Genomic DNA, 25291 nt, shown 5'->3' with positions numbered 1-25291 from the left:
AGTCCTACTATTCTTGGACTCTCTTTGGTTCTAGGCACCCCTAAACCCCGTTCGGGCGCCCAAGAGCCCGGACGGTCATCCTCGTGCATGTTCCCCTTGATTTACCTTAATGTCACATTAAATGTCACTTTAATGTCACATTAATGTTTGTGACCTTAAGATGTCACATTAAATGTCACTTTAATGTCACATTAATGTCACAGGGTGTTATAGGCAAAAGTTGTGATAAGTTATGCCAACTGGGTTCTGTTGGCTAGTTGGTATCAGGTTGGACCGAAGGCCTGCAGTTTGGCCGTTAAGTGTTGGTGGTGATACTAGGGACTAGTATTAATTAATTAATTAATGCCAGTCTAAGGGTAAACAGAGGTTGGGGACTACTACAGGTTGCAAATGGCCTAGCCAATTTATTTATGGATAGGCACATTTAATTTTGGGCAAAGGCTAGAAGGGTTGAAATTAATTTTTAGGATTATTTAATTTTGAAAATCAATTTAATAGCTGGACAATGCTGAAAAATGGGTTTAGAAGGCCGCCACTTGGCAAAAATACCCATGTAAACTAGGAAAACGTTTTTGGAGACAGGGTCTTAGCTATTCAGTTAATTTACAGTTTGGGAGAGGGAGAGAGAGAGCTGTTGGTCCATTTTCTGATGAGAATAGCTATTTGCTACAGAAGATAGCCTTCCGGGGGGCCTGAGTAGTAGGCAGGGGACAACAGGGAGTCCACCTTTCAAGGGCTGGGAGTAGCATTGCTGATCAAGTGATAGCATTTTGGAGGTGTTTGGTAGTAGGTGATTGTATTAAATGTAGGTTGGAGTAGACAATAGGCAGAATTTAGGATTTTCTTGTGAAGAAAATCATATTTCTCTCTCATCTTGTCTTTCTCTCACCTTTTCCAATGCCTTCTCAGGAGATCTCAACATTTCTTAGCCATTTTTTGAGCAGATCTTAGCCAAATTTGGTGCATAGTTGCTGTAAACCCTATCTACCGAAATTAGGGTTTAGTAGCCGTGCTCACAGAAGAAGGCATCGTACACTGAAATCAACACTCGAAATTTGTGGAATTGATGGGGATTTCATATCTCAAGCCATCCATTGTGAATTGGGGCAACATTTGGCCAGTTGGTGGTTCCATTTATACAAATCTTGGGTGATAATCAAGAGACAATTGACCCAAATTGCTTGCTGATTGTATGTACAGGAAGGGGCTTTTGGATCAATAAAGGAGATTGTGGAATCTCAACTTGTACTCAATCCATTAGTAATTAAAGTTAAAGTGTGGTGAAAGAGTTTTTGCCATATCCCTTGTGTTGATGAGCAACATTAGGAAAATCTTGTGTTATTGAACTTAGACTTTCTCGTGTGGAAATCAGAAATTTCTTCCTCTTCTGGCAATCTCTCACCTTCTCCAGCTAAAACAGCCTGGTTGAAATTGTGAAACATTTTGACAAAATCGAAAACCTTGCAAAAAACTGTGATTTATAAGCAAGCTTTTGCTCTGTTATTCTCAACATTTCTCAGCCACTTGTAGCAGATCATAGGCATATTTGGTTGGATAGCAAGAGGATTTTTGCTGTAAACCCTAAATTTATACAGAAATTAAGTTTTGATAACCACCTTAGGACCTGTGCCAATAGAAGAAGGCATCGTACATTGAATTCAGCACTTGAAATTTGTGTGATTGTCAAGGAATTCAGATGCTAGCTCATTCATTGTAAATTGGGCAGCGTTTGGCTAGCTTATGGTTCTAGTTGTGCAAGTCTTGGGTGAAAAGTCAAGGGGAAAATGGCTCGCATTTCTTGCTAATTGTTATTAGCAAGGGGCTTTTGGAATAGCAAAGCGGATTGTGGAATCTCCGCTTGTACTCATTCCATCAGCAATCAAAGTTAAAGAAATATTGAAAAGGGCATTAGTTTTGGGGCCAACAAAGTGTCCAATGTCCAAGATTGTTAAGGTGAATTGTGCATTTGCATTTTTGTTTGTTTATTGATTGCTATAATTAAGTGCTTATACCACCCTTTGGGAGGAGGAATGCTGGTTTTATATTCCATGATAGCCACTAGTCCAGACATAGCATTTGCAGTGGAAATTGTGGCACACTATATGGCTATACCTGGTAGGGAGCATGGGGATGCTGTGAAGGGTATCATGAGGTACCTTAAGGGCACTGCAAATACAGGAGTCGTGGGATACATCATAGTTGTCAAGTACGATATGGTATGGTACGATAAACTACAATACTAAATGGCACCTTAAGATTTTATAAGGTATAGTATGATATTAGTATGGGAAAAAAAAACTTGATTATTTTGGACAAAAGATAATAGCATAGATGTTTCAAGTCTAAATAGCAATGCTATTACAATATATAAGATGAATACTTGAGGGTAGCATGCCAAAACTTGATGTTGCATGTGCAACATATGCTAATGTTATCTACAACTTGCAACCACATAGATGGAAGTGGATACATCATATATGAATGATCATACAAATAAGCAAAGTGTGGGCTTGAGAGCCGGAAGGTTGAGAGAGAGAGAGAGAGAGAGGCTTGAGAGAAAAAAAAGAGTGTGAGAAGCTTGAGAGAAATGAAATGAAATGATATCTTAACGTCTAAAAAAGGCCAAAATAACCTATGAGACCATGAGTTACAATCATGTGTATGATGGTACAATTGTTTGGGCAAAATATGTATGTAGCACAAAGCAAAAGAAGAAAGGAAACTAACTATAGCTATGTGTAAAACATAGAGCTCCAAATGGTATAATCTCATGTGGGTATGGAGGACCTAGCTCTAGCCCGAGCAATAATCCCTTGTATCCGCCTATGAAGGGGTCGTCGATGTCTGTGCTGAGGTCTAGGATGTCTGGATCGGCTAAGCTGAACGGCTCGATCAATCAGTTTTCCTTGTCTGTGTGTGGATTGTGGCGGTGAGAGAGGCTCTCGTGTGGAATGTGGCTGTAACTGTATTGAAGTCTTTTGAGTCTACTTTGCAAAGAAGTCTGTGAGCTGCCTTTGTGAAGGGCCTCGATGTCCTGGGGCAGCTGTACTCCTGAGGCACATGTCACGAAGCTGTTGTATCTCAAGAAGAAAGAGGCCCAAGGCATCACTGATCGGTAAAATCCATGACTCTGGATAGTGGTCCAAATCCATCTCTAAAGAGACAATCGAAACGACCACGGACCTCATAATACGCTGGGCAGTGGCAAATATAATGCTCCTCTGTCTCTGGCTCTAATTGGCATATCTTGTAGGCTTAAAGGAGAATGGCCAAAAAGTGCCTATTTTTTCATACCTAATCGTACGAATATGTACTATACTATACCGTACTGATCGTATTGTACAGATCAATCCGTACTACATATGGAGACAACCTTGGGGTACACTGACTTTGATTATGTAGGATATGTAGACAATAGGAAGTCCACCTCTACCTATGTCTTTACCTTTGTTGGAGGCGTCGTTTTGTGGAAATCTAGGATGCAGAAATGCACGGCCCTATCTACTACAAAGGCAAAGTATGTTATAGCCATTGAGGCTTGCGAGGAGGCTCTTTGGTTAGGCCATTTGGTCATAGACCTTGGTATTATTGATGTGGTCCCTACATTGCATTCAGATTCTATGAATGCCATTTAGTTGGCCAAGAATCCGGTCTTCCATGCGAAGACAAAGCACATTGAGGCATAGTTGGATTCAAACGCGTATGATTCAGCATACTAGATCTTTGTAAACATTTGGTATGCAGACGTATGAAAAGCCATTTCATACTTGTCCATTTTTTGGGTTTTAAAAAACATGGCTCCCAACTTGTCAAAAACTACTGCTTTTTGCTTCGTGACATTTTTTGCTGCAGTCTCAATATTTTTCCTTGTAGATTACCTACATGAGCCTATGCGCCTCAGCCTGTTCATGTGCAACCAGCAAGATCAATCGTTAGCCTGGGCATTGTCCAAAACCAGGGCAGCATATGCAGAAATTCAGATTTAGGGCAGTTTGCTCGGCATGTGCAAAAATAGGGTAATGTGTGCTCAACCCATGCATATTGCCATGTGCTTATTGTTGAGTACTCAGCCTCATCCTCTCCCTCTCTCCCGTGCTATAGTTCCAAGTGCTCTATAGTCTACACTCTCTCAAAATTCATATAGTTCCCTTGCCAAATTTCATTGTCTTTTATGCTTGGTTTTTAGAGTGTAAGCTGTGTTGAAATGTTTACAATTCCTACCAAGGTCCAACTTATCATTCTTACGTATTTCTAGTTCTTAAAGCAAAAAATTAGGGTAACGTATGATTCAGTGCAGGTGTCTGAATCATACTTTTATACCTGTACACGTATAGATGTATGAAACGTATGTTGTCAACTATGCATTGAGGTGTGCTATCACTTCATCCGGGGGGTGTTAGAGGACAAGTCTGTTGAGCTTGTTAAGATCTCAACTAACGAGAATCTTATATGTGCTCACTAAAAGTCTCTCAAGAGGACTTTTTGCCTTCCCAAGGAAGATGATAGGTGTAGGATGAGATGACATCTATTCCCCATCCTGTTGTATAGTGTCACTTTTTTCTTGCTCTCTTCTCACTAGGGGCACATTCGCCTTTAAGTGGGAGGTTGTTGGGGGTAAAGGTGCCTTTGTGTAACCGCGCGTGTATTCATTACACTGACAATACCCGCATACCTATACACTGCAGGGGGCGGGTAACCATCACTGTTACTTAATTCTTTATTCTTTTGGTTACATTTGAATAAGGGAAGACCGGTTACACATTGTGAGAGTCGGAGTTCTCACATACGGTGTCTCCCTCTCTTGCTCTCTTGCTTCATCTGCCACAGCTCTTGCTTTGCTCTTGCTTCTACTTATGTGCTTCCACTTGGGCTCTACCTTTTAAATAGGGGCTGCTTGATAATTAGATACTGTCGCCTAGATCCTTTCACTTAGGCTTTGATACCATGTGAGAGTGTGCAACGGAAGAGATACAAATATAGAGAGAAGCATAGAGAGAGAGAGAGAGAGAGAGAGAGAGAGAGAGAGAGAGAGAGAGAGAGAGAGAGAGAGAGAGAGAGAGAGAGAGAGAGAGAGAGAGAGAGAAAGAAAGAAAGAAAGATCTATTAACGTCTCTAGAAGGCTAGAATGGCCTATGAGACCATAACTAATACTAGTGGTATTGCCATCTCTCATTAGAAAAGAAAACATAATTATGTCTAGGTCTATATGATAAATTAAAATGGAAAATGAAAAATACAGAAAACTAAAAAACTGAAAAGAGTATAAAGTATCTCCCTCTCAATGTATGGAATCCACTAAGACTTTGCGATTGAGTAATCATGGTAATCTTTGTTTGTAATGAGCAATTGTGATGTGAATGTGTCGCATATGAGCATGCCTACGTTGTTGAGTAGCTATCCTAGGGCATCGTGCTCTGCATAATGCTGTAGCTCTATCTATTGTGATGCCACCTGATGATGTCCCTCGATGGCACCTGTTAGTAGATGTAGTGTCTAAGGTGGTAGTAGCTGGGGGGTCAACTATATTGAAAAAGTCTATAATTGCTCTTTGGAGAGGTGGATGTGGTTGGGTTTGCCTCCGATCCTGTAACAATGCTGCTTTGCGCCGTTGGAGCTCCAATAAGAAAAGGCCCGGACAGCTTTGGTCCTCATAGTCCATCACCTGTCTCAATGGTCCAAAGCCCTCCTTAGGCAATGGTAGCGGCCTTGTGCATCTACAAATGTAGTGTTCCTCTTTTTGTGGCTCCCATCCACAAAGCTAAGCACATCCTCTCATTTTGCTGCAACATGGCTCCATCGACTTGTCTCAATCATCAGCTGATGTGATGAGGTGCGGATTTGTCCAATAGCAACTCGAAGCCCGTGAGAAAGTTGAGCATCTGCATATCTCGGTCTCACTATGAAACCATTGTGGGAAAGCTGCAAGAAGTGACACTGGTATTGTGCCATCTTCGTGCCTAATGGGAAAGGAGGACTTGGACCAAGTCCTCTTTGTCTCCACTTTAGTGATGTCTGCCTTGATTACTCTATTCAACTCTGAATGGCTGACTCAAAGTGGGACAATCAAGGATGTAATCGAACGGTGGCAATCTGTCTATTTTCATGCCATGCAAGTTTAGCCACGTGCTCATATGTGCATGCTGACACTGTCTATCTCTGCAAGCTGTCTTGAAGACTCTAGAGCTACCTAGGGTATCAATCTTTAAGGAGTTGCCATATCCTCTGGAGGAAGGTGATTGCTTGGAATAGTGCCTCCACTACCATGGGTGCTGCACCCAACTTTGCTCGGATGATCTCTTGTGGTACTGAGGTTTTCGCCCTCATCATACGTGCTATCATCATGACCATCGATCTCTCCATGTGTTCTCAGCCATCATAATGTTGTGCTTCAGGTTCATTACAGTCCATGAGAGGTGCCCATCTAGGTATGATAAAGGCTTGGACCCCAAATGGCTGCTCCATAGAATAGTGTGGACATAACTAAAGTATCAAAGAGCCACAATTTGGTATAGGGCTCTTGGAACTGTATGTGTGCACACTGTCACTCTAGGGTGCCCAAAGCTACATATGCTCGTGCAAGCCTAGTCTATGAAGTCTCCTTCCATGAAAACTGTGGCCCTTTGAAAGTAACCCCAAGGTATACATATTGTCTAACCATTTCCACAGAGTGACCATCATACATAAAGTAATGCTGTGAGCTTTGTCACCCAAGTTGCCGAGGTGTTAAAGACCATAAAATTTTAGTATTTCCAACATTAACCTTGAGGCCTTTCTCTTCACAAAACACATGCAATGCATCCAGATGTCACTATAGTCCCTTAGGTGAATTTGAGATGAGCACAATATCGTGTCATCTGCATATAACAAAATTGGTATCAATACCTCAGCCAAGCTAGCTCCCATACCACCCCATCTTCATATGTAATCTGAAATCTCATCAATGTACAATCCAAACAACAAAGGAGAGAGTGGACAGCATTGCTTTATACCAACCGTGTTAAGACACTGAGTCTATTGTGCCTCTAGGCACTTGTACTCTACTTGTCATTGTCTCATACAATGTATAAATACACCATTGCATATCCTGAATGGTTCGCAACCTCTGTATGAGTCTTGCATGTAGTACCATATTAAAAGCTTTACAAAAATCCACGAAACAACAATAGATTTTTTGCCTTCTTGATCGTCCCTCCTCAACCAAGGCCCTCAGCGTGAATATATGGTCTAATGTATCGTATCCCTGGCGGAAGCCATCTTGTCTTGCAGACCGTATCCCCTTTGTTTCAGCCCACCAACTCAACTCATGCTCCACAATAGAGGCATATATCTTTGCTAGCATATGGCCAATCATAATAGTGTGTTAGTTGTTAGCGACCAATGGATATCTGCTCTTAAAAATCGGCACTATTGTGTGGTCACACCAACTTGTTGGAATACCTCACTATTTTTTCTGTAAAGAATCCACACTGTGTTGGTCTAGAGTTTGATGGATAGGGAATCTGCTCTTGTGATGGAACATCATATAGTGCACTAGCATGTGCATGCCATACCATTGGTGATGTCAACTAAATTGGGGGTTGTCTACCATGAAATTTCCTCCATGCCTTCTTATTGTCCCTACTCAAAAAGAGCTGATACATCTCATACTCTAGTTTGGCTAGATAATCCCTCTTCTTTTTCCACACAAGACAACGAAAGACATTTCGTGCATGTTTGTGTGTGCATGTCCCTAGTGTAACATCCCTTTGTAGGCGGGTTTGCACTCATAATCATACCAAGCATTTTGAGGGGTAGTGCATTTGCGTGGTGCAATAGAGCCCATCTTACATGGGAATGCCTCTATAGCTACTGTATATAAAACATTCGCTAGAGATTTAGTGACATCCTCCAATGGTTCATGTTGGTCTACTTGGCTTATGCCATCTCATACAGCATCACTCTAGATATGCGAAGTTTGGTCTAGAAACTCAGTGTGCGGAAATGTGTGTACACGTGTGCATGTTTCCTATATTTGACCACATGCTAGGGTGAATTTTAGGATTTCATGGTCGGTTGCTAGACCAATCGGCTTGTTAGATATCTCAAAATCCTTAATTTTTGAAGTAACGCTGGCGAGTCCATTAAATAGTCCACAATGTTGGCTTCCTTTTTGTTGTTCCAACAAGTGAACGTATCTGCTCACGACCATCTCAATAAGCCATTGAATATAGCTAATCTGTGAGCACTTCCTAATGCTAGCAAATGGGATCCATATGCTGTCATCTCCTTATTTTGAGATGTCGTGCGTCCAACGCCAACTCCTTAAACATCTCATGTTCAATATCATAAAAGATTGGCTGCTTACTTCGTGTTCGAGCATTAAAGTCTCCCATTAGAAGTATGTCCCCAATGCTTGCATACCTCATAATGTCCTCGTATAGTACTTCAAATGGTGATGCCTCCCCAGGGGAAAATGTTGAATAGGCAAGTGGGAAGTAACATACTGCAACATATAGATCTCTTGGGTGACCTATCCGTAGACTTACCTAGCCTGCACATCTCGTGACACCACATGAATCATGTCTTGGAGGCTCTTACGATAAAGAATAGCCACCCCACCCGACCCTCTTGTTCCCCCTGAATGCGAGGTTGAGGCCTATAAACACTCTCCCATTTGTATCCCACAACATTCGGTAATCTAGAACTTATACATTGATGTGTCTTTGTATACATAGCTATGTCTATCCCACAGAAAGCATCCTCAAAATAACTTGCATCAAGTCTCATTGAACCATTACAACATAGGGACATTCTTAACGTCTCATAGGCCGCGTAGCGTCATTGTGACCTTCGTTCTACTATGATTACTTTGCCATCTTTATACACAGCATACTTGCCTTCTTTACGTGCCCCCAGCACCATTGGCATGCTAGCCCTTCTATGCTCTAACTGTGCGGGTATGAGATCCTCATCGAGATAAACCTTTTCACCTTTCAAAGCCTTTATTTTTGAGAGAAAGGCCCTCTTTTTATCCATGTCCTCAAATTTCAGCATGAGGATTAGACCTCTTTTGTCACGTGGATCACCCACCCTCTAGGCATCCATAATGCTTGTCTCATTCGCACCCATCTTAGCACAAAGTGTTTTAGCATCCTCTAGGGGGGTTCCTTTTTCAACCCACCCCACCACACGAACACATAATGCACGGAGTTTCCTTTTCACTTCCTCTTCTATAGTTGCATTCATCATTTCTACTTCGTTCTGAGGCATCCCTTTGTTTCTTTTGACTACCTCAATCCATTGTGCATTTTCTTTCATTGTATGCTTGACATTTTCTACTTTCTTCTAAGCTCCTTCTACCACATTCACCTATGTGTGCATGTCCTTTTTTAAACTTTCCACCTCTTTCTTTAATTCCAGTGCAATTGGCATTGCTGTTTGTGCATCCATCATTGACTTGTGTGTTGCTAATTCTCTCTTACATGCCTCTAACGGCCTTTTCAGTTCAGCAATCTCCATATCCTTGGCTGCTATGCATGTGTTTGTATTAGATTTCAATGCATGCATATCTACTTTCCAAGAATCACTTTTTGTTCAAGTTAATTTGTCATATCAACCTGCAGGTCAGCCTTGATTTCTTTGTGTTTTGCATCATCCTAGCCATTAATGCATGATCTCTTGTTTGCATCTATAACAACGCTTAGTTCCCTTTTGAATGTCTCCTGCAATTTGTCATATATGTCTTTTTGCTTTGTATCCATGTCGTTCATGACTTTTTGTTGCATGCTGTCCCACACCTTCATACATGCTTTCAGGTTTGCATCCATTTCAACATTTAATTCCTTTTCCCATGTTTCATGCATTGCATTCATGTTACTTGTCACCTTGTCAATCATTGGCATACATATTGCTGCAATCTCATCTCTTATGAGGGCTTTTAGGTCATCCAAACCGTTTGTTGCAATCAGCCTTTGCATCTTTGTCCATTGTTTGGTACTTGTTGTGGGAGTGGCATTTTCATGAGCTCTCCTTCTATTTTGTCTATAACTTTTTCATCTTTAGTTGTAGTCTTGTACCGCCCCATTGATGCAGTGCCTCCTGTGGTCAGCCCAATTGGTTGTGTCAAGTCTGGTCTCATCTCCACTAGTTTCTCTTTCAGTAGTCTCTGCCATCTAGCAATCTAAGACATCCACTCAATGCCAAGCAAGCAGTCCCCCTACCTGACAGTGGCATCGGTACATTCATGTCAGCATTCATGCATCAGTTGACCCATGTGGTCGCAATCCAAAGACTTGCATTGTAGAGAGAGAGAGAGAGAGAGAGAGAGAGAGAGAGAGCAGAAGATGAAGGAAGAATATCACATTGATTGAAGAAGGATCCTGATATAATGGAGATGGACTTTGCATGCAGCCCAAAGCGTCAATGAGGGCACCAGATCAGGCTGATGATGATGGCTGTACCAAGCATAGAGAGTTACAATTCAAGAATTGATTTGTCAGTTGCATTGATTGGCATATCAGTTTCATTGACTTTTGAGTTTGCAATCTTTAGAGTGTTGGGAGTGTACACTTGCAAAGGGAAGATTGAAGATTGAAGTGTGTGTTTGCCAAGTGGTGTTGGGGGTAAAGGCGCTTCCGCCTAGCCGCCCGTGTATTACTACACTGACAGTCACCACCACTGCACACTGAAGGTGGCGGGCGCCCATCACCGTCACTTTATTCTTTATTCTTTTAGTGACAGTTTGAATAGAGGAAGGCCCGGTTACACATTGTGACTGTGAGAGTTTCCATTTCTTGTCTCTCTTCCTTGCTGTTGCTCTCGTGCTATAGCTCTCGAGTGCAAGCTTCGATCCTTCTCACCTTTCAGCTGGTATCAGAGCACGGCTTCTCAACTCTTGAGCTTGGCTCATGGCATTCTCAGCTTCCCATTGACTCCCCACTCACATTGGGTCTCCTTTCCGGCAGCCATAGCTCATTCTTTTGAGCTCCTGTTACTCCCGGCTTCTCGAGCTTTTTCCCGGCCTATTGAGGCACCTTCAGGGCATTCACATTGAGATATTGCTTCATTATTTCAGAGATTTATCTCAGCCCACAGGTCTAGGTAAACAGGGTTTTCACAGATTGTGGGCAGCCATAGCTCACACCTCTTGGAGCTTCCTTCACCTGGATCTTGCTTCCAGCCTATCAAGGCTTGCCGAGGCTTGGTGTAGGCCTTCTTTGGCCCCCATTTGTGCTCCCTTTGAGCCCCATTGTTGACACGTGGGACAGCAGACCCCCCCAACTAGCTCACGTTTTTTTTGCGCATGTTTCAAAATCTGGCCCAAAAATCACTCTTTTTGTCATATCTCGGGCATTCGAAACCCGATTCAGGCAAGGTAAGAGTCTAAGTTGGGGTTTTGGCACGCTCTGGACGCGATGGTAATGTCGGATTTGTCAAATTCTGATGACAGAATATTTTGCAACAGATTTCAGGTCTGAGACAGTATGTATTTGTATGCCTATGGCTTATGTGATGCTTCTACTGATGTCTATTGATACCGGATCACTTGTGGATGCTATGCCTCTTATGTGAGATGCATTTGGAGCTGATTTAGCTCAGCCATTGATTATTTTGAACAAACCCAGATCTATCCAAAACAGGGCAATCACCTGTTACTTCAATTTTATGCTTATAGGTCTTGGCATTTGATGCCTTATGATGCCCGGTTGGTGCCTATACATACGGGAATGTATGCCTATGGTTTGCCTACGGATTTGAGCTTGGATTGAGCACTGATTTGCTTAGTTTACAGAGGTTATATGTTGCTGGAAACTTCAGGGCTGAAGCTATTTATGCTACAGTTGGGTTATGCCTATTGGTCATGGGATGCTTCCGGCTACTCAGTATGATGTCATGATGTATTTGGACTATGCCACATGCCTTTTTTATGCTCTGGAATGCTTTTGAGCTGAGATTAGAGCTCAATTTGGATTTGACTATCACTTCTTTGCAACTGGCATTTCATCTATGACATGGTTTATGTCTAGGCTACCCAGTACGGGTTATGATGTCTTTGTGAATGCTTTATGCTTTGGCTGTGGATGGCAGTTGTTTGAGCTCGTCTCGACATTCATTTGAGTATTTTCTTGAGCAGTTGGACATTGACTTGGATTTTTCCGTTATGACTTGGCTTTTTCCATTACGACCTTGGATGCTATTGAGGCATTGTCTTGGTTACCTGTCTTTGGTACTTTGACTTGGTTTGCTTGAGCTGTTGAGCTCCTTTATCCGCCTTTTGAGCCAATGGGAGCATCTTGTATGCTTGACTGACATTGAGCAGGAGGTTTATGCTATTTGAGCATTTTGCAGATACTTGAGACGTTGGGATCTCTTACACTTAAATGTTGCATGGTTCATGTACTGATATCTTGGAGTTGCTTTTGACCTGAGCTTGGGCTTTGCACTCTTATGAGCATACGCCTACTGGTGTCAGGTCTTGCCAGTGTTATGTATACTTTGCCCTACTGTCCAGGGGGTATGCCTACTCATCACTGACGGATGCTTTGGTGACATGTTTGGGTGTTTGCTCAAGGTCTTGATGATTGGTTGGTGCTGATTTATGCCCATTTATGGCTGATCATGTCTTGGCTGTCATTTATTGACTTGGTGCAGTGATTTGGTCAGCAATTGACTCTCACAGTACCCTGCTGTCATTTATTACAGCAAGTATATGACTCCGGACTGACATGGATTTTTCATACTGAAATATTCTGAAATAATGTATTTTCACTAGTACTTGGTGGGCAGCAGCTTTGGTTACATTTTTCTCACAAATTTCTCTCGATTTTGGTGATTTTTTGGTCATTTTCTGTAGTAAACAGCAAGCAGTTTTGAACTGTCTACAGTCTTCCAGCCTGCAGTATGGCGAGTTCATCCACTGATCATGCTATTTTCAATATCACTAAGCTTGATGGTACGAATTACTCTTATTGGAAGAGCTAGATTTGGCAGGTGTTGGTGCAGAAATCGTAGATTAAACCATTGAGGTTGAGCAGGCATCCGCCTGCAACTATGCCAGATGAGGAATGGCTTGAGCTTGATGAGTTATGCAAGTCTACTATTGTATTATCTCTCACAGAACAGGTTCATTACAATGTATTTGAGGAAGAATAGAGGGCATGGCAGTTGTGGGATAAAATCAAGAATCTCTATGATAAGAAAAGTCCAGCGAGTTAGATGTATTGGCTGAAGTAACTTAGGGATCTGCACATGAAGGAGAATGTGACTATGTTTACTCACTTGAGCCAGTTCCATGCTATACTCAAGAACTTGACTTCGCAGGGCATCACTTTTGCAGAGGATGTCACTCCTCTTTTCTTGCTTGGTACTCTTAATGAGTCATGGGATGTATTCCGCACTGCATTATGTGCCTCTACTGCTACCTTGAAATTATCTGATGTTGAGAGTGCTCTTCTACAGGAAGAGATTAACCGTAAGAATTTGGATGCCTCTCGTGTGTCGCATGCTATGACAGTTAGAGGCAGGAATGATGGATATGGAAAGCATGGCAGTGGCAGTGGCCGTGGACGGGATTCTTAGAAATCTCGGTCCAAGTCTCGTGGAAAGTCACGTAGCAATTCCCGTGGCAGGAATGCAGATGTTACTTGTCACCATTGTGGGAAAAAGGGCCATATTAGGCCACAATGCCATGAACTATGCAATGAAAGGTGCAAAGATAAGGGGAAAGACAAAGTGCAGGATAAGTCTTCTGATTGCAGCATAGTGCCTGCAAAGTCCAGTGTTAAAATTGAAGAGATCAATGTTATACAGCTTGAGGATGTTGATAATGATGATTATATCCTTGCAGCTTCTTCTAGTGCTTCGCAGATGACTGAGATACACTCTATGTATGCACAATGTTGGCTCTTGGACTCAGGTGCGTCCTTTCATGTGGCACCTTGCCAAGAGTGGTTTCATTCATATCATACTGTTTCGGGTTCTGTGCGCTTGGGTGATGACAGCTCTCTTGATATTGTAGGCATTGGTGATGTTAGGTTGCAGTTTCCTTTTGGCAGCAGTTTTGTTATACAGGATGTACGTCATGTACCTGCTTTGACATGCAGTCTCCTGTCAGCTGGACAACTTGATGACGCAGGTTATCATGTATCTTTTGGAGACTCTGCATGGAAGATCACTTGTGGCAGACTTGTGATTGCGAGAGGTGCCAAGGCTGGCAGTCTCTATCCCTTGATTGTATCCGCTTTTTCCCTTGATCATGTTTTGTCTGTGGGTTCTATCCCACATGTATCTCTTTGGCATGCCCGTTTGGGCCATATGTCTTTGAAGGGAATGAAAATGCTTTTCGGTTTGCAGTACTTACCGCCCCTTGATTATGCATGTTTTGATTCATGTGAGCATTGTCTTTATGGCAGACAGACTAGGTCTACGCATAAGAAGTTTGGTAGGCCACGCATGAGTGAGCCCTTGGCATTGGTACATTCGGATGTCTGTGGGCCCATGCCTTGTCAGTCTATGGGTGGTGCAAAGTATTTTATAACGTTTATAGATGATTTTTCACGAAAAGTTTAGGCTTATCCCATTAAACTGAAATTCGATGTCTTGGCTGTGTTTCAGAGATGGCTTGCATTAGTTGAGAACCACTCTGGGTATAGGCTAAAATGCCTAAGAACAGATAATGGGGGTGAGTATGTCTCACATGCTTTTGAGCAGTTATGTGATGAGAGGGGTATTAAGCGTCAGTTGACCGCCCCCTATACCCTCCCCTAGAATGGTTTGGCTGAGCGGATGAACAGAACCATCCAGGAGCATATATGCAGTATGCTTAGCCATGTAGGCTTACCACAGAGCTTTCGGGCTGAGGCAGTTAGTACAGCTGTGGATGTCATAAATAGATCACCTTCTAGTGGTTTGGATTTCCAGGTTGCAGAGGAGGTATGGATTGGAAAACCTCCCTCTTATGCGCATCTCCGTGTCTTTGGATGTGAGGCATTTTGCTATGTGCCCAGGGACAAGAGAAGTAAGCTGGATCCTAAGAGTGTCAAATGCATTTTCCTTGGTTATGGGGATGCAGGCGAGATGGGTTACCGTCTTTGGGATCCGCAAGTGCGGAAAGTCATCCGCAATCATAATGTAGTCTTCCATGAAGACAAGATGCATAGGCAGCCTGGTAGAGTTGTTGAGATCTGCAGGGTCATATTTCAGGAAGAGCCGAGAGCTTCCGCACAGCCAGTTGGACAGCCTATAGCTGCAGCAGATGCTCATGGTCAGGGTGTTGGACAGGCAGCAGAGCCTGCCGTGAGACGGTCTACTAGAGACAGACGTCCACCTGATAGATTTCAGCCCTCAATGCATTATGTCTTGGTTACAGATGCAGGAGAGCCTTTCACTTATGATGAGGCTATGCGCAGGGGCGATAGTCACTCCTGGGAGAGGGCTATGCAGTCTGAGATAGACTCCTTGCATAAGAATGATACTTGGGATTTGGTTTCCTTGCCTATGGGCAAGAAGGCTTTGCCATGCAAGTAGGTGTACAAAACTGAAAAGTACCCCTGGACACCCCAAGCCGACATACAAGGCTAGATTGGTAGCAAAGGGTTTTAAGGAGGAGGTGACTGTGATGAGGTCTTTTCTCCTGTGGTTAAGATGACCACCCTGTGCTTAGTCTTGGCTTTGGTTGCTCAGCTTGACTTGGATTTATACCAGATGGATGTCAAGACGGCTTTCTTACATGGAGACTTGCATGATGAGATTTATATGGAGCAGCCTAAGGGCTTTGCAGAACTTGGCAGGAAGCACCTAGTGTGCAAATTGAAGAAAAGTCTTTATGGCTTGAAGCAGGCACCTAGGGAGTGGTATCATAAGTTTGATGCCATTCTGCAGTCACAGGGCTCTAGCAGGAGTGCTATGGATCCGTGTCTTTATACGAAGAAAGCCTGTGATGGTTCTTTATTGATTTTGGTACTCTATATGGATGATATACTGATAGTAGGGAAAGCTCATGATGAGCTAGATGCTCTTAAGGCTTAGCTCAAGAAGAGCTTTGAGATGAAAGATCTGGGACAGACCTCTCACATACTTGGTATGCGCATTAGACACGACAGGCATCAGGGACTCCTCTACTTGTCACAGAGGGAGTACATTTATAAAGTCCTTGAGCGCTTCCACATGCAGGACGTAAAGCCTATTGGTTGTCCATTGCCTTCTTATGTGAAGGTCTCACATGTTGATTGTCCGCAGACAGATGAGCAGAGGGCCGAGATGGCCAAGATTCCCTATGCATCCGCAGTGGGCAGTCTTATGTATGCCATGATAGCCACTCGTCCAGATATTGCCTTTGCAGTTGGTGTTGTGGTACGCTATATGGCTACACCTGGCAAGAAGCATTGGGATGCCGTGAAGGGTATCATGAGGTACCTGAAGGGCACTGCAGATATGTGCATATGCTATGGTAGCCAGGATACAGGAGTCGTGGGGTACAATGACTCTGATTATGCAGGACATGCAGATAGTAGGAAGTCCACTTCCGGCTATATATTCACCTATGCTGGAGGTGCTATTTCTTGGATGTCCAGGGTGCAGAAATGCACGGCCCTTTCTACTACAGAGGCCGAGTATGTTGCAGCCACTGAGGCTTGCAAGGAGGCCATTTGGTTGGGTCATTTGGTTGCTGACCTTGGTATTGATGCTATCCCTACACTGCATTCGGATTCTATGAGTGCTATTTAGTTAGCCAAGAATCCGGTCTTTCATGCGAAGACGAAACACATTGAGGTGAGGTATCACTTTATACGTGGGGTCATTGAGGAAAAGTCTATTGACCTTGTCAAGATCTCGATTGACCGGAATCTTGCAGATCTGCTCACGAAAAGCCTCTCTACAGAGCGCTTTGCCTTCCTTAGGATGTTGATGGGCGTGGGATGAGATGACGTCTTTCCTCATCCTATTGTACATGTGTACATGTACTATCTTTTTTTTCTCTTTTCACTCCTTACTAGGCAGATTCGCCTTTAAGTGGGAGGTTGTTGGGGGTAAAGGTGCCTCCGCCTAGCCACCCGTGTATTACTACATTGGCAGTCACCGCCACTGCACACTGCAGGTGGCGGGCGCTCGTCACCGTCACTTTATTCTTTATTCTTTTAGTGACAGTTTGAATAAAGGAAGGCCTGGTCACACATTGTGACCGTCGGAGTTCCCATTCCTTCTCTCTCTTCCTTGCTCTTGCTCTCTCGCCATAGCTCTCGAGTACAAGCTTCGATCCTTCTCACCTTTCAAGTGGGGGATGCAGCTATAAATAGCAAAAGCACCAAATAACTGGCCGACCTGATCTTGAAGAGGCCATAAATGCTGGCCGACCAGCATTAAATGCTGGTCACTGAAGAAAAATGCCAAAAAAAATAGGGGGGACCCGGGAAAAATCCAAGATGACAATGACAACGTCTTGCAGGTGTAGGCAGACTATGGAAAGTAAAAAATGGCCTAGGAATGCAGACAGGAAGTTGACAAATAAAGAAAATGCACCTAAAGTGCCAGAGCTCCTATGTCTTTGTCAGACTTTGATAGGAGCTCACAAACAGGAGATGACAGTTTGACAAGACTAACATAAGCAGGCTAACAGTATCCAAGTTGAGCAAATTTATGCATAGTCGAGGCTCACTAGCATTGGCAAGTAGTTAAGTGTGACTTCCAATACTTGAAAGGCACATAGGCTTTGGGGATGTTTTACCCTTGCAACACCCCTACTTCCTTGCATGCTTTTACAGGTAATGACTAGGTAGGATGTTTTGACATGAGCATGTCCACTAGTGGAAGTTGTTTCATACTTGGTGATGCTTGCATCTCCTGGCTTAGCAAGAAGTAACATTGAGAGCTAACCTTTCAAAACCCAGATACATATTCTGACCCCATGCATAGATCTTGTAAGACTCAGGTTATGAATTGCTTGCTCTGTGATTTTGATGAACTTAAGTGGACATGCTCCAGATACAGTCATAGTTGATGTTACATGTAACTTTGATGCAGATATTTTCCCTTTGGGGTTAATGGTATGCTTGGAGGAGCAGCTACAGTATTCTTTGCATATATTGGATTTGATACTGTTGCCAGCACTGCTGAAGAGGTACAGAGAGTCAAATTGTGGAGCTAATGAGTGTTGGGTGCATTTGCAAACCTAGATTTCTTAAAGCTGATTTACTGTCCCTGAGATTTGTGCAGGTGAAGCATCCACAGCGAGATTTGCCTCTTGGCATTGGAGTGGCGTTGTCAATATGTGGATCCCTGTATATGCTTGTTTCAGCTGTCATTGTCGGCATTGTACCATATGATGAAGTTGATGTCGACACACCAATTTCAGCTGCTTTCTCAAGATATGGGCTTCAGTGGGCAATGTAATGTTCATTGTGTGCTCTGTCAAAAGATACAATGCTTTTAAGGTTTTAATAGTGCAACCTCTAGTTGTCAAACACTTCCAGGTTATTGACTTGTTGACATTCATTTTGCTTAGGCAGCACTGAGGAGTGGTTGTCCTGTCTGGCTAGTGTTCTAAGAGCATGTGATCCCTTGTAAACAGTTCGTCAATTGGTTTTGCAGGTATGCTGTGTCAGCTGGTGCTGTAGCTGCTTTGTCATCCACTCTTATGGGATCTCTCCTTCCACAGGTAGGTCGATAATTTCAGAGAACATGTTAAAGTCTCAGGAAAGCATGCAAAGTTGCCTATGAAGGTGATATGTATTGTGAGACTTGTAAAATCAATATTTTTTTGTTGTCAAAGCCAAGGATTTTGATGGCAATGTCGCGGGACGGTTTGATACCATCATTCTTCTTGCATGTTAACAAAACCACAGCAGTTCCTATTCTTGGCACCTTAGCAACTGGGTTGGTTGCTATGCTTATGGCTTTTTTCATGAATGTAGACCAGCTTTCTGGCATGGTATGTTATACTTGCCTCATTGTTTCCTAGCTGCTGTGGATGTGTATGAACTTGAAAGCCAGAATGCTTTTCCATATTTGGCTGCAGGTTAGTGTTGGAACATTGCTTGCTTTCGCAATTGTGGGAGTTTCAATTCTCATCCTTCGATATGCACCACCGACTGATTCCGACTTATTTCCTTCTTATGTCACGGTTCCCAGTAAAGGTTCTACCTACCCTGAAACCATTAGTTCATTTCCAATGCAGAGCAGGGAAGATGCTCAAGTGCTGGAGGCAGATAATGAAGAACAAACTGAAAAGTTGAGCCTACTTGGTAAGAGATATACTGAGTTATAATTTGAGTCTTCATGTTACATGTGGAAGGTAAATGTTCTCTAATTTTACAGGTAAGAATGACAGCTACCGACGTTGGTCTGCTACCACTAGTATTTCGGCCTCATGTGTTGGAGCTGTTCTGGTTGCCTTAGGTGCATGTGGCGAGTTGCTTCCTGGGTAATGTTTTGAATTCGTTGGTGCAAACATTGGACTTGGTGCAACAAACTTTAAAGATTTAATTTAGTTATATGTCCAAAACACTAATCAAAGCTTAAGCTTAAGAATGGCATGGAAGGAGGGAGTTACTTTCCTATGTTTAGGAGCTTTCCAAGAGAATTTTAAGCTTAAATGCAGAGCCTGTGGCAACATTCTACCAAATGAACTCCTGCAACATTATTCATCTGACTCTGCTCTCCTACACATGCAGAAGTGGAGAAATGGCTTTGTGCCATCATAATCCGTGCAAAGGACCACCCGATGTTCTTTTTTTCATGGGAAATCTCCAAGACCGACTAGACAATTTTAATATCTGAGTGTGAGAAATAAAAATGAAATGAGGATGTAGAACCTGATGAGGCAATAGTTACACACATTAACAGGTCTTAGAAAGTCCTAATGATGTGAAGTAGATGAATCTCGAGGGAGTTGGTGATGTGGCTTTTAGGCAAGCAACTAAAGAAGGAATTTCTTTGCTTCTTGCTGTTCTGTCTTCTTCTATGCCTGCACCGACCTGATATTGCTTGTGTGTATGTTGTCCATGCACCCTTTGGTGTGTTGTGTTGGATTTTTATTGTGATTGTCCTTCAGGTTTCCATCACCATGAATGGCTGTCTATTGAGTAATTTTGCTGTCTACAGCCTATATATGCTCTGTTCTGATGTGGATTAAAGAACCAAGGACTTGTAGATGCCAGAGGGATTATGTGATGCCATGTTTGAACCTTGTTGGCTCTTGTGATCTTTCTTTCGTTGTATAGGCTCTAGGGGGGTTGTGCCTGTCATTTGTGACTAACTTGGTGGTGCAAGCACACTAGTTTATTGTCTCTGTCCTTGTTCAGTTAGAATTGTTTTGAAACAGATTTGCTGTTTTGCTGTAAGTAAGCTGTTAAACCAACAGCTTCATCTCTTATCAGAAGTATGATCTCTCCTTAACAAAGGATCTATGTGTGCCAGAGACACTTGAACTGCAGTTGACAAAAGAAAATAAACAACAATTGGATGCCTTGAAATTGAGCAACAAAAGATTGGATGAGAAACTGTTTTTTTGGGGTGTTATTGATGATCAAGCATGCTGCCAATTGGGTGATAATTTAATTAAATAGTTGGTAAAAGTGGAATTTTTTAAAATAAGGGGTGCAATGAAGAGGAAGAAGGAATCTGCTAGCATGAAGGATGCGATTAATAATGAAGTCTTTGTGATGCATCTTTTCTCTGTATTTCTTCTTGCTTCTGCCATCCTCTTTTGGAGAAAAGTCTTTCTCTATCTCCCCTTCCAACAGGAGCAGGAGGAGGAGGATGAGCATGAGGTGGTAAAGCGAGAGTTTGAAGCTGGTGATTGTTTTTTAGAGTGTTACCAATCAAGCAGGCTACTAATTGGATGAAAATTACTCAAAAAGTTGGCCAAATTAGAAATTCCAAAAATGAGGATTATGATGAAGGGGAAGCATGGAAGAAGCAACCTGCTAGTATGACAGTACTGTACCCATAGTGCACGGTCCAGTTCGCTGCACGAGGAATGTATATTTTCTCTTCATCTTTCTTCTTATTTTACAATCCTTTGGAGAAGAGAAAGAAGAAAGTTTCTTTCTAGCTCTTCTTCTGACAGGATGAGGAGATCAAAGCTGGTGAGAAGCATGTGAAGTTTGAAAGGTCAGCTGGTGTATGCAAATTAAAGGTGGACATGACTTTTGCATTCTTGCACAGTTTGAGTCAGTGTTTTGGAACATGCAGTTCTGGAAAGTTCCGAATCGAGGCAGACAGCTCAGTCAATGAATGTTGTGGACAAGGATGTGAAAACATAGGAAATGACAATTGAATTGGTGTTCTGGGATGTGTGAAGTTTCTATTAAAAATCTGGATAAGGCAGACAGCTCAGCCAATGAATGCTGTTGGCAAGGAAGACTGTGGACAAGGGTTTGAAAACATGGGGAATTCAAGGAGAAAAATATTTGCATTTGAAGTTCAGAAAGTTCCTCAAAGAATAGCATAACTTGAACCATACTTCTAAGTTCTGAATCTTGTACCATTTCTCTTCTAGACTTCAAGCACTTAAGGTAACTTAGAAACTGACCTATCTAGGATACTCCAAATCTTTTTAACTGCTAAAGGGAACAACCCCACCAAACCAATGTTAGATTGGGGTGTAGCATTGTGAGTATCAGAGGGCCATTAGACCCAGCAATGATGGTTGTTGACCCTGTAGAAAACTTCTATCCTTGGCATAAAAAGAGCAAATCACCAATGTACATACCTGCAGTTGCAGCTGAGGCAGCGGCAGGCGTGCACGCGCGCGCACGCGCGCACACACACACACACACACACACACACACACACACACACACACACATATCATGCTCAGTGGACATTGTTGGTTCAACCTGCTACCCAAGAAGAGCAACCTCAGTCCGTAGGGTGAAAGCAAATAGCTTTTCCTTAGCAATATTCCTGTCACTTTTCATATGATCAACTATGATCAAGTATCTTACCCATATCTGAGCCTAAAATATGCACCTGCTATAGTCAAGCTGAGTACTCCAAGAACAGCGAAGTTAACACTGGCTAGAAAGCTTGGTCTAGGGACGATAGAGAACTTTACCAATAGATACTGACCCAGCCAGAACTTCAAGAGACATTTACCTTGTTAGGTAATGCACTCCTGTTTTTCTGTACTAGAGAGCGAAAAAGGGAAGAAGCAGACTGCGAGGATCAAGAAGGGGGGAGGGAAGGAGCAATCATACCTTGTTGCTGCTAGAAAAGCTTCATAGCCAAACATGATAGTAATTATGATGTGAGACATGGTCTGCTAGTACAATAACCACACTCTTCTTTACTTTAAACAGCTGGTTGCGTTGGATCCTTGGCCTACTAGGAATCTCTTCATTTGCTGGTGGTGCTATTGTGTTGGGGCTCTTAGAGCAAGATGAAGGTCGCCATACATTCGGGAATTCTGGAGGTACTATCCTTCTTTTCTCATCTGTTGAGCATTGATTTGTCTTCATTTCTTATCCCTGTGACTTTTGATCAGGTTTTATTTGCCCCTTCGTCCCATGGCTTCCTCTCTTGAGCATTCTTATAAACGTTTATCTTCTGGCTGACCTTGGGTGAGCTTCTTTTTATGAGTCTTTGCATAGATGTAATGGTTATAGATGGCATGTGGATGTTCTTGAGATGTAGTGTGGAAACTAAGCTCTCTGTTGTTTTGATCTGACAGGATCTCGACATGGTTAAGAGTAGGAGTTTGGTTAATCATTGGTGGTGCTGTATATTTTATCTATGGTATGAAACACAGTTTACTTTCTGAGGTGGGGACTAACTCGTCATCTGCACTCGCAAATCCCCTAACATCTACTTCTTTGCCTTAAAGCATGCACACACTGTCTATTACAATTATAGGTTGCTAACTAGGCAACCACACAGATTACACAGGAAAGTCAAACAGTCTATTACAAGTGTAAGTTGTACATTTTGTGTACCAAACATATAAACATATCAATGTACAGATTATTCATGCAAACTGTCTTAGTGTACTATGAAACACTATTCTGTTCATTAATGTTATTTGAGTTCCATTCTTTCTATTTATGTGGATTACTATATTATGCAGTTTCCTGTTTGGTCAACCTTAAACTATTATCTTATGGCAGACAAAGCCTGCCACTCCTTATTTAAGATGTTATCGTTTATCATCAGCATTGCTTAAAAGGCGCATTGGATGCCAGTCCACATGTGGATCAATGATTGAGTCTTACGAGCAAATGTAAAATCTTGTTGTAGATGGGGATGGAAATGAAGAAAGCAACCAAGCAATTTGCTTCAGAATTGCAGAATTGGTGCTATTTATTATAGCAGCTGCCCACATAAGTTCGTTATGAAGGCCTACAGTAGTTAAATAAGTGGTCAATCCTCTCTGAGATGTATCTGTTGCTTGGTGGGTCATGAGTTGTATATGTTAGGAAATGGTGACCCAATTTGATGTCTTGCTGTTCTGTATGGGAGGTTTTCTGTTCTTAGATAAACATCAAGGGGCTTGCTGCTTGATGGATTGGGCCAAGGGTGGAAGCTAGATTATTAATTAAAAATACACAGCAATTCTCCTTTGTTGAACATCACAATGTTGAAATTTACACCATTAAGCATGTGCTGAATCTGGCAAAGTGACCCAATTAGTGAATTGGAACAAGACTACTCCACTTTGTTGAGCCCATCTTTCTAATATCTTTAATTTGAATTTTCTTGAGGTATGCCCGAAAATGACCTACAAGAGAATGAATAACATGCTTATACAACTTGTTCGAAGAAAACTCAAGAGTGTAAATGTAAGAGATGGGGAATAAGGGGAGGAATACGGGAATAAAATAATGGAGGAAAAATACCTGCTACACTGGCAGGTATATAAGATGTAAGGGACTTCACATTTTTTCTAATCAGTTTATAATAACAAGTCTCCATCTTCTCTCTCTCTCTCTCTCTAGCTTTCATGGCTTCCTTTCTTCCCTTTTTGTCTTTCTCTCTCGTCACCTTCCATGGAGGAAACCACCCTAGATCTTTTCTCTCTCACCTCCATTGATCAGATGGCTTCTACTAGAGCTTCCTAAGGACCTTGAGCTTCATTCTAAACAGTCATTTGGACCTTGTCCAGGCCTCTTTGTACAACAGGCATGAAGTAGTTTGGAATCAGTGGATCTGTAGGTCTCATGCCATGGACTATGGGTGGTTGATACCCAAGACTGTTTGGTTGAGGTGCCATTAAGGCAGGGTGAGGTTGCCATTTGTCATGCAAGATCAAGGCTACAGGAATTCCTTACACATACATCTCCAGCTTGAGGCTATAGGAATTCCTTACAGATACATTTCCAGCAATGCTGTCACAAGGATACTCTCAGCACTTGGTACAGTTTGGAAAGCCTTATGGTATTCAGCTTAGGTAAAGGAAAGTCAAATACGTGATCGGGCAAATGCTAAAAAGCATTCAGATGGTTTGGAGCTTGCATTCACAGATACAATTGAAAAATGGCTCAATCAAACGATTTCTTGAGATCATTTCAGTAGAGCAGGCTAGCATGCCATTTTGCCGTTTTTTGTTTATGTTTTGATGACATACAGACACAAAGCGACACCGATTGTCCATAAAATACTTGTTGATCCATTTCCAGAGCTGCCATAGATCGTATCTAAGCAAACTAAACCTGCAACCTTACTCGCCTCTCATCTTTACGTTGTGCTACAACAACATACAATGCTTAGTGCTTGCACCTGAACCAAGATCATTTCCAAAGATTGGTAGTTTTATAGTCCCGAGACCAGACACTGGACTTCATGTAGTCCTTATATTGCACAAGTTAGCTCCAAAGTGATTGTTCAAAGGATCGGCCTTCAAGCAACCTTTTGGACCTGCATCAGTGTCTTCCTTAGGCTTGCTGAGAAGATTTGATTGTCTCTTGGCTCACTGGAGATCCAGATTCATACCTTGCATTAGCATCATCAATGATATCTGGAACTATGCTTTCTATAGAAATATGATTGCCAGGATCAACTTCAGCAGATTTCACTTGAGGACGACTGCTCAAAAGCACCTTAAGCATCTTCCCATTTACATCTCGTGAAGCTTCGTCAAGAGAGGAAAAATGAGTTTTCAGACAGTCTCATATTCTATCTGACAATTAAAATGGTTTAAGCCCTTTAGCTGTCAAGCTAGGAGATATTGGATTACAGTGAACTTCATGACATTGAGATACATCTTTAAGTTTTTGAAGACCAAATTGATTGAGTTTTCACTAGCTCTTGAAGACCAGATTGGTTGAGTCATTTGAGAACTCAAATCAACATTTATGGGATCTTGAGATATGGAGGTCAC

General features: G+C 42.3%; 1 protein-coding gene across 1 annotated transcript in view; it reads left to right on the top strand.

Annotated features, from left to right (window-relative positions):
- Positions 1–23017, top strand: part of LOC148033135 (cationic amino acid transporter 2, vacuolar-like) — an 81425-nt gene extending 58408 nt beyond the window's left edge. Inside the window, exons 6-14 of the mRNA XM_087680872.1 lie at positions 17998–18094; positions 18190–18362; positions 18565–18631; positions 18746–18904; positions 18992–19217; positions 19291–19396; positions 22278–22390; positions 22463–22538; positions 22649–23017. Coding sequence (XP_087536998.1) covers positions 17998–18094; positions 18190–18362; positions 18565–18631; positions 18746–18904; positions 18992–19217; positions 19291–19396; positions 22278–22390; positions 22463–22538; positions 22649–22799 — 1168 coding nt within the window. The 3' untranslated portion in view covers positions 22800–23017. The remainder of the gene's footprint in view (positions 1–17997; positions 18095–18189; positions 18363–18564; positions 18632–18745; positions 18905–18991; positions 19218–19290; positions 19397–22277; positions 22391–22462; positions 22539–22648) is intronic.
- The last annotated feature ends 2274 nt before the right edge of the window (positions 23018–25291 follow it).

The sequence above is a fragment of the Lygodium microphyllum genome, chromosome 7 (assembly GCF_053477565.2).
Source record: "Lygodium microphyllum isolate KBCC chromosome 7, Lygodium_microphyllum_v1.1.10, whole genome shotgun sequence".
Taxonomy (NCBI): Eukaryota; Viridiplantae; Streptophyta; class Polypodiopsida; order Schizaeales; family Lygodiaceae; genus Lygodium; species Lygodium microphyllum.
This window is presented reverse-complemented; position numbering and strand designations above follow the sequence as displayed.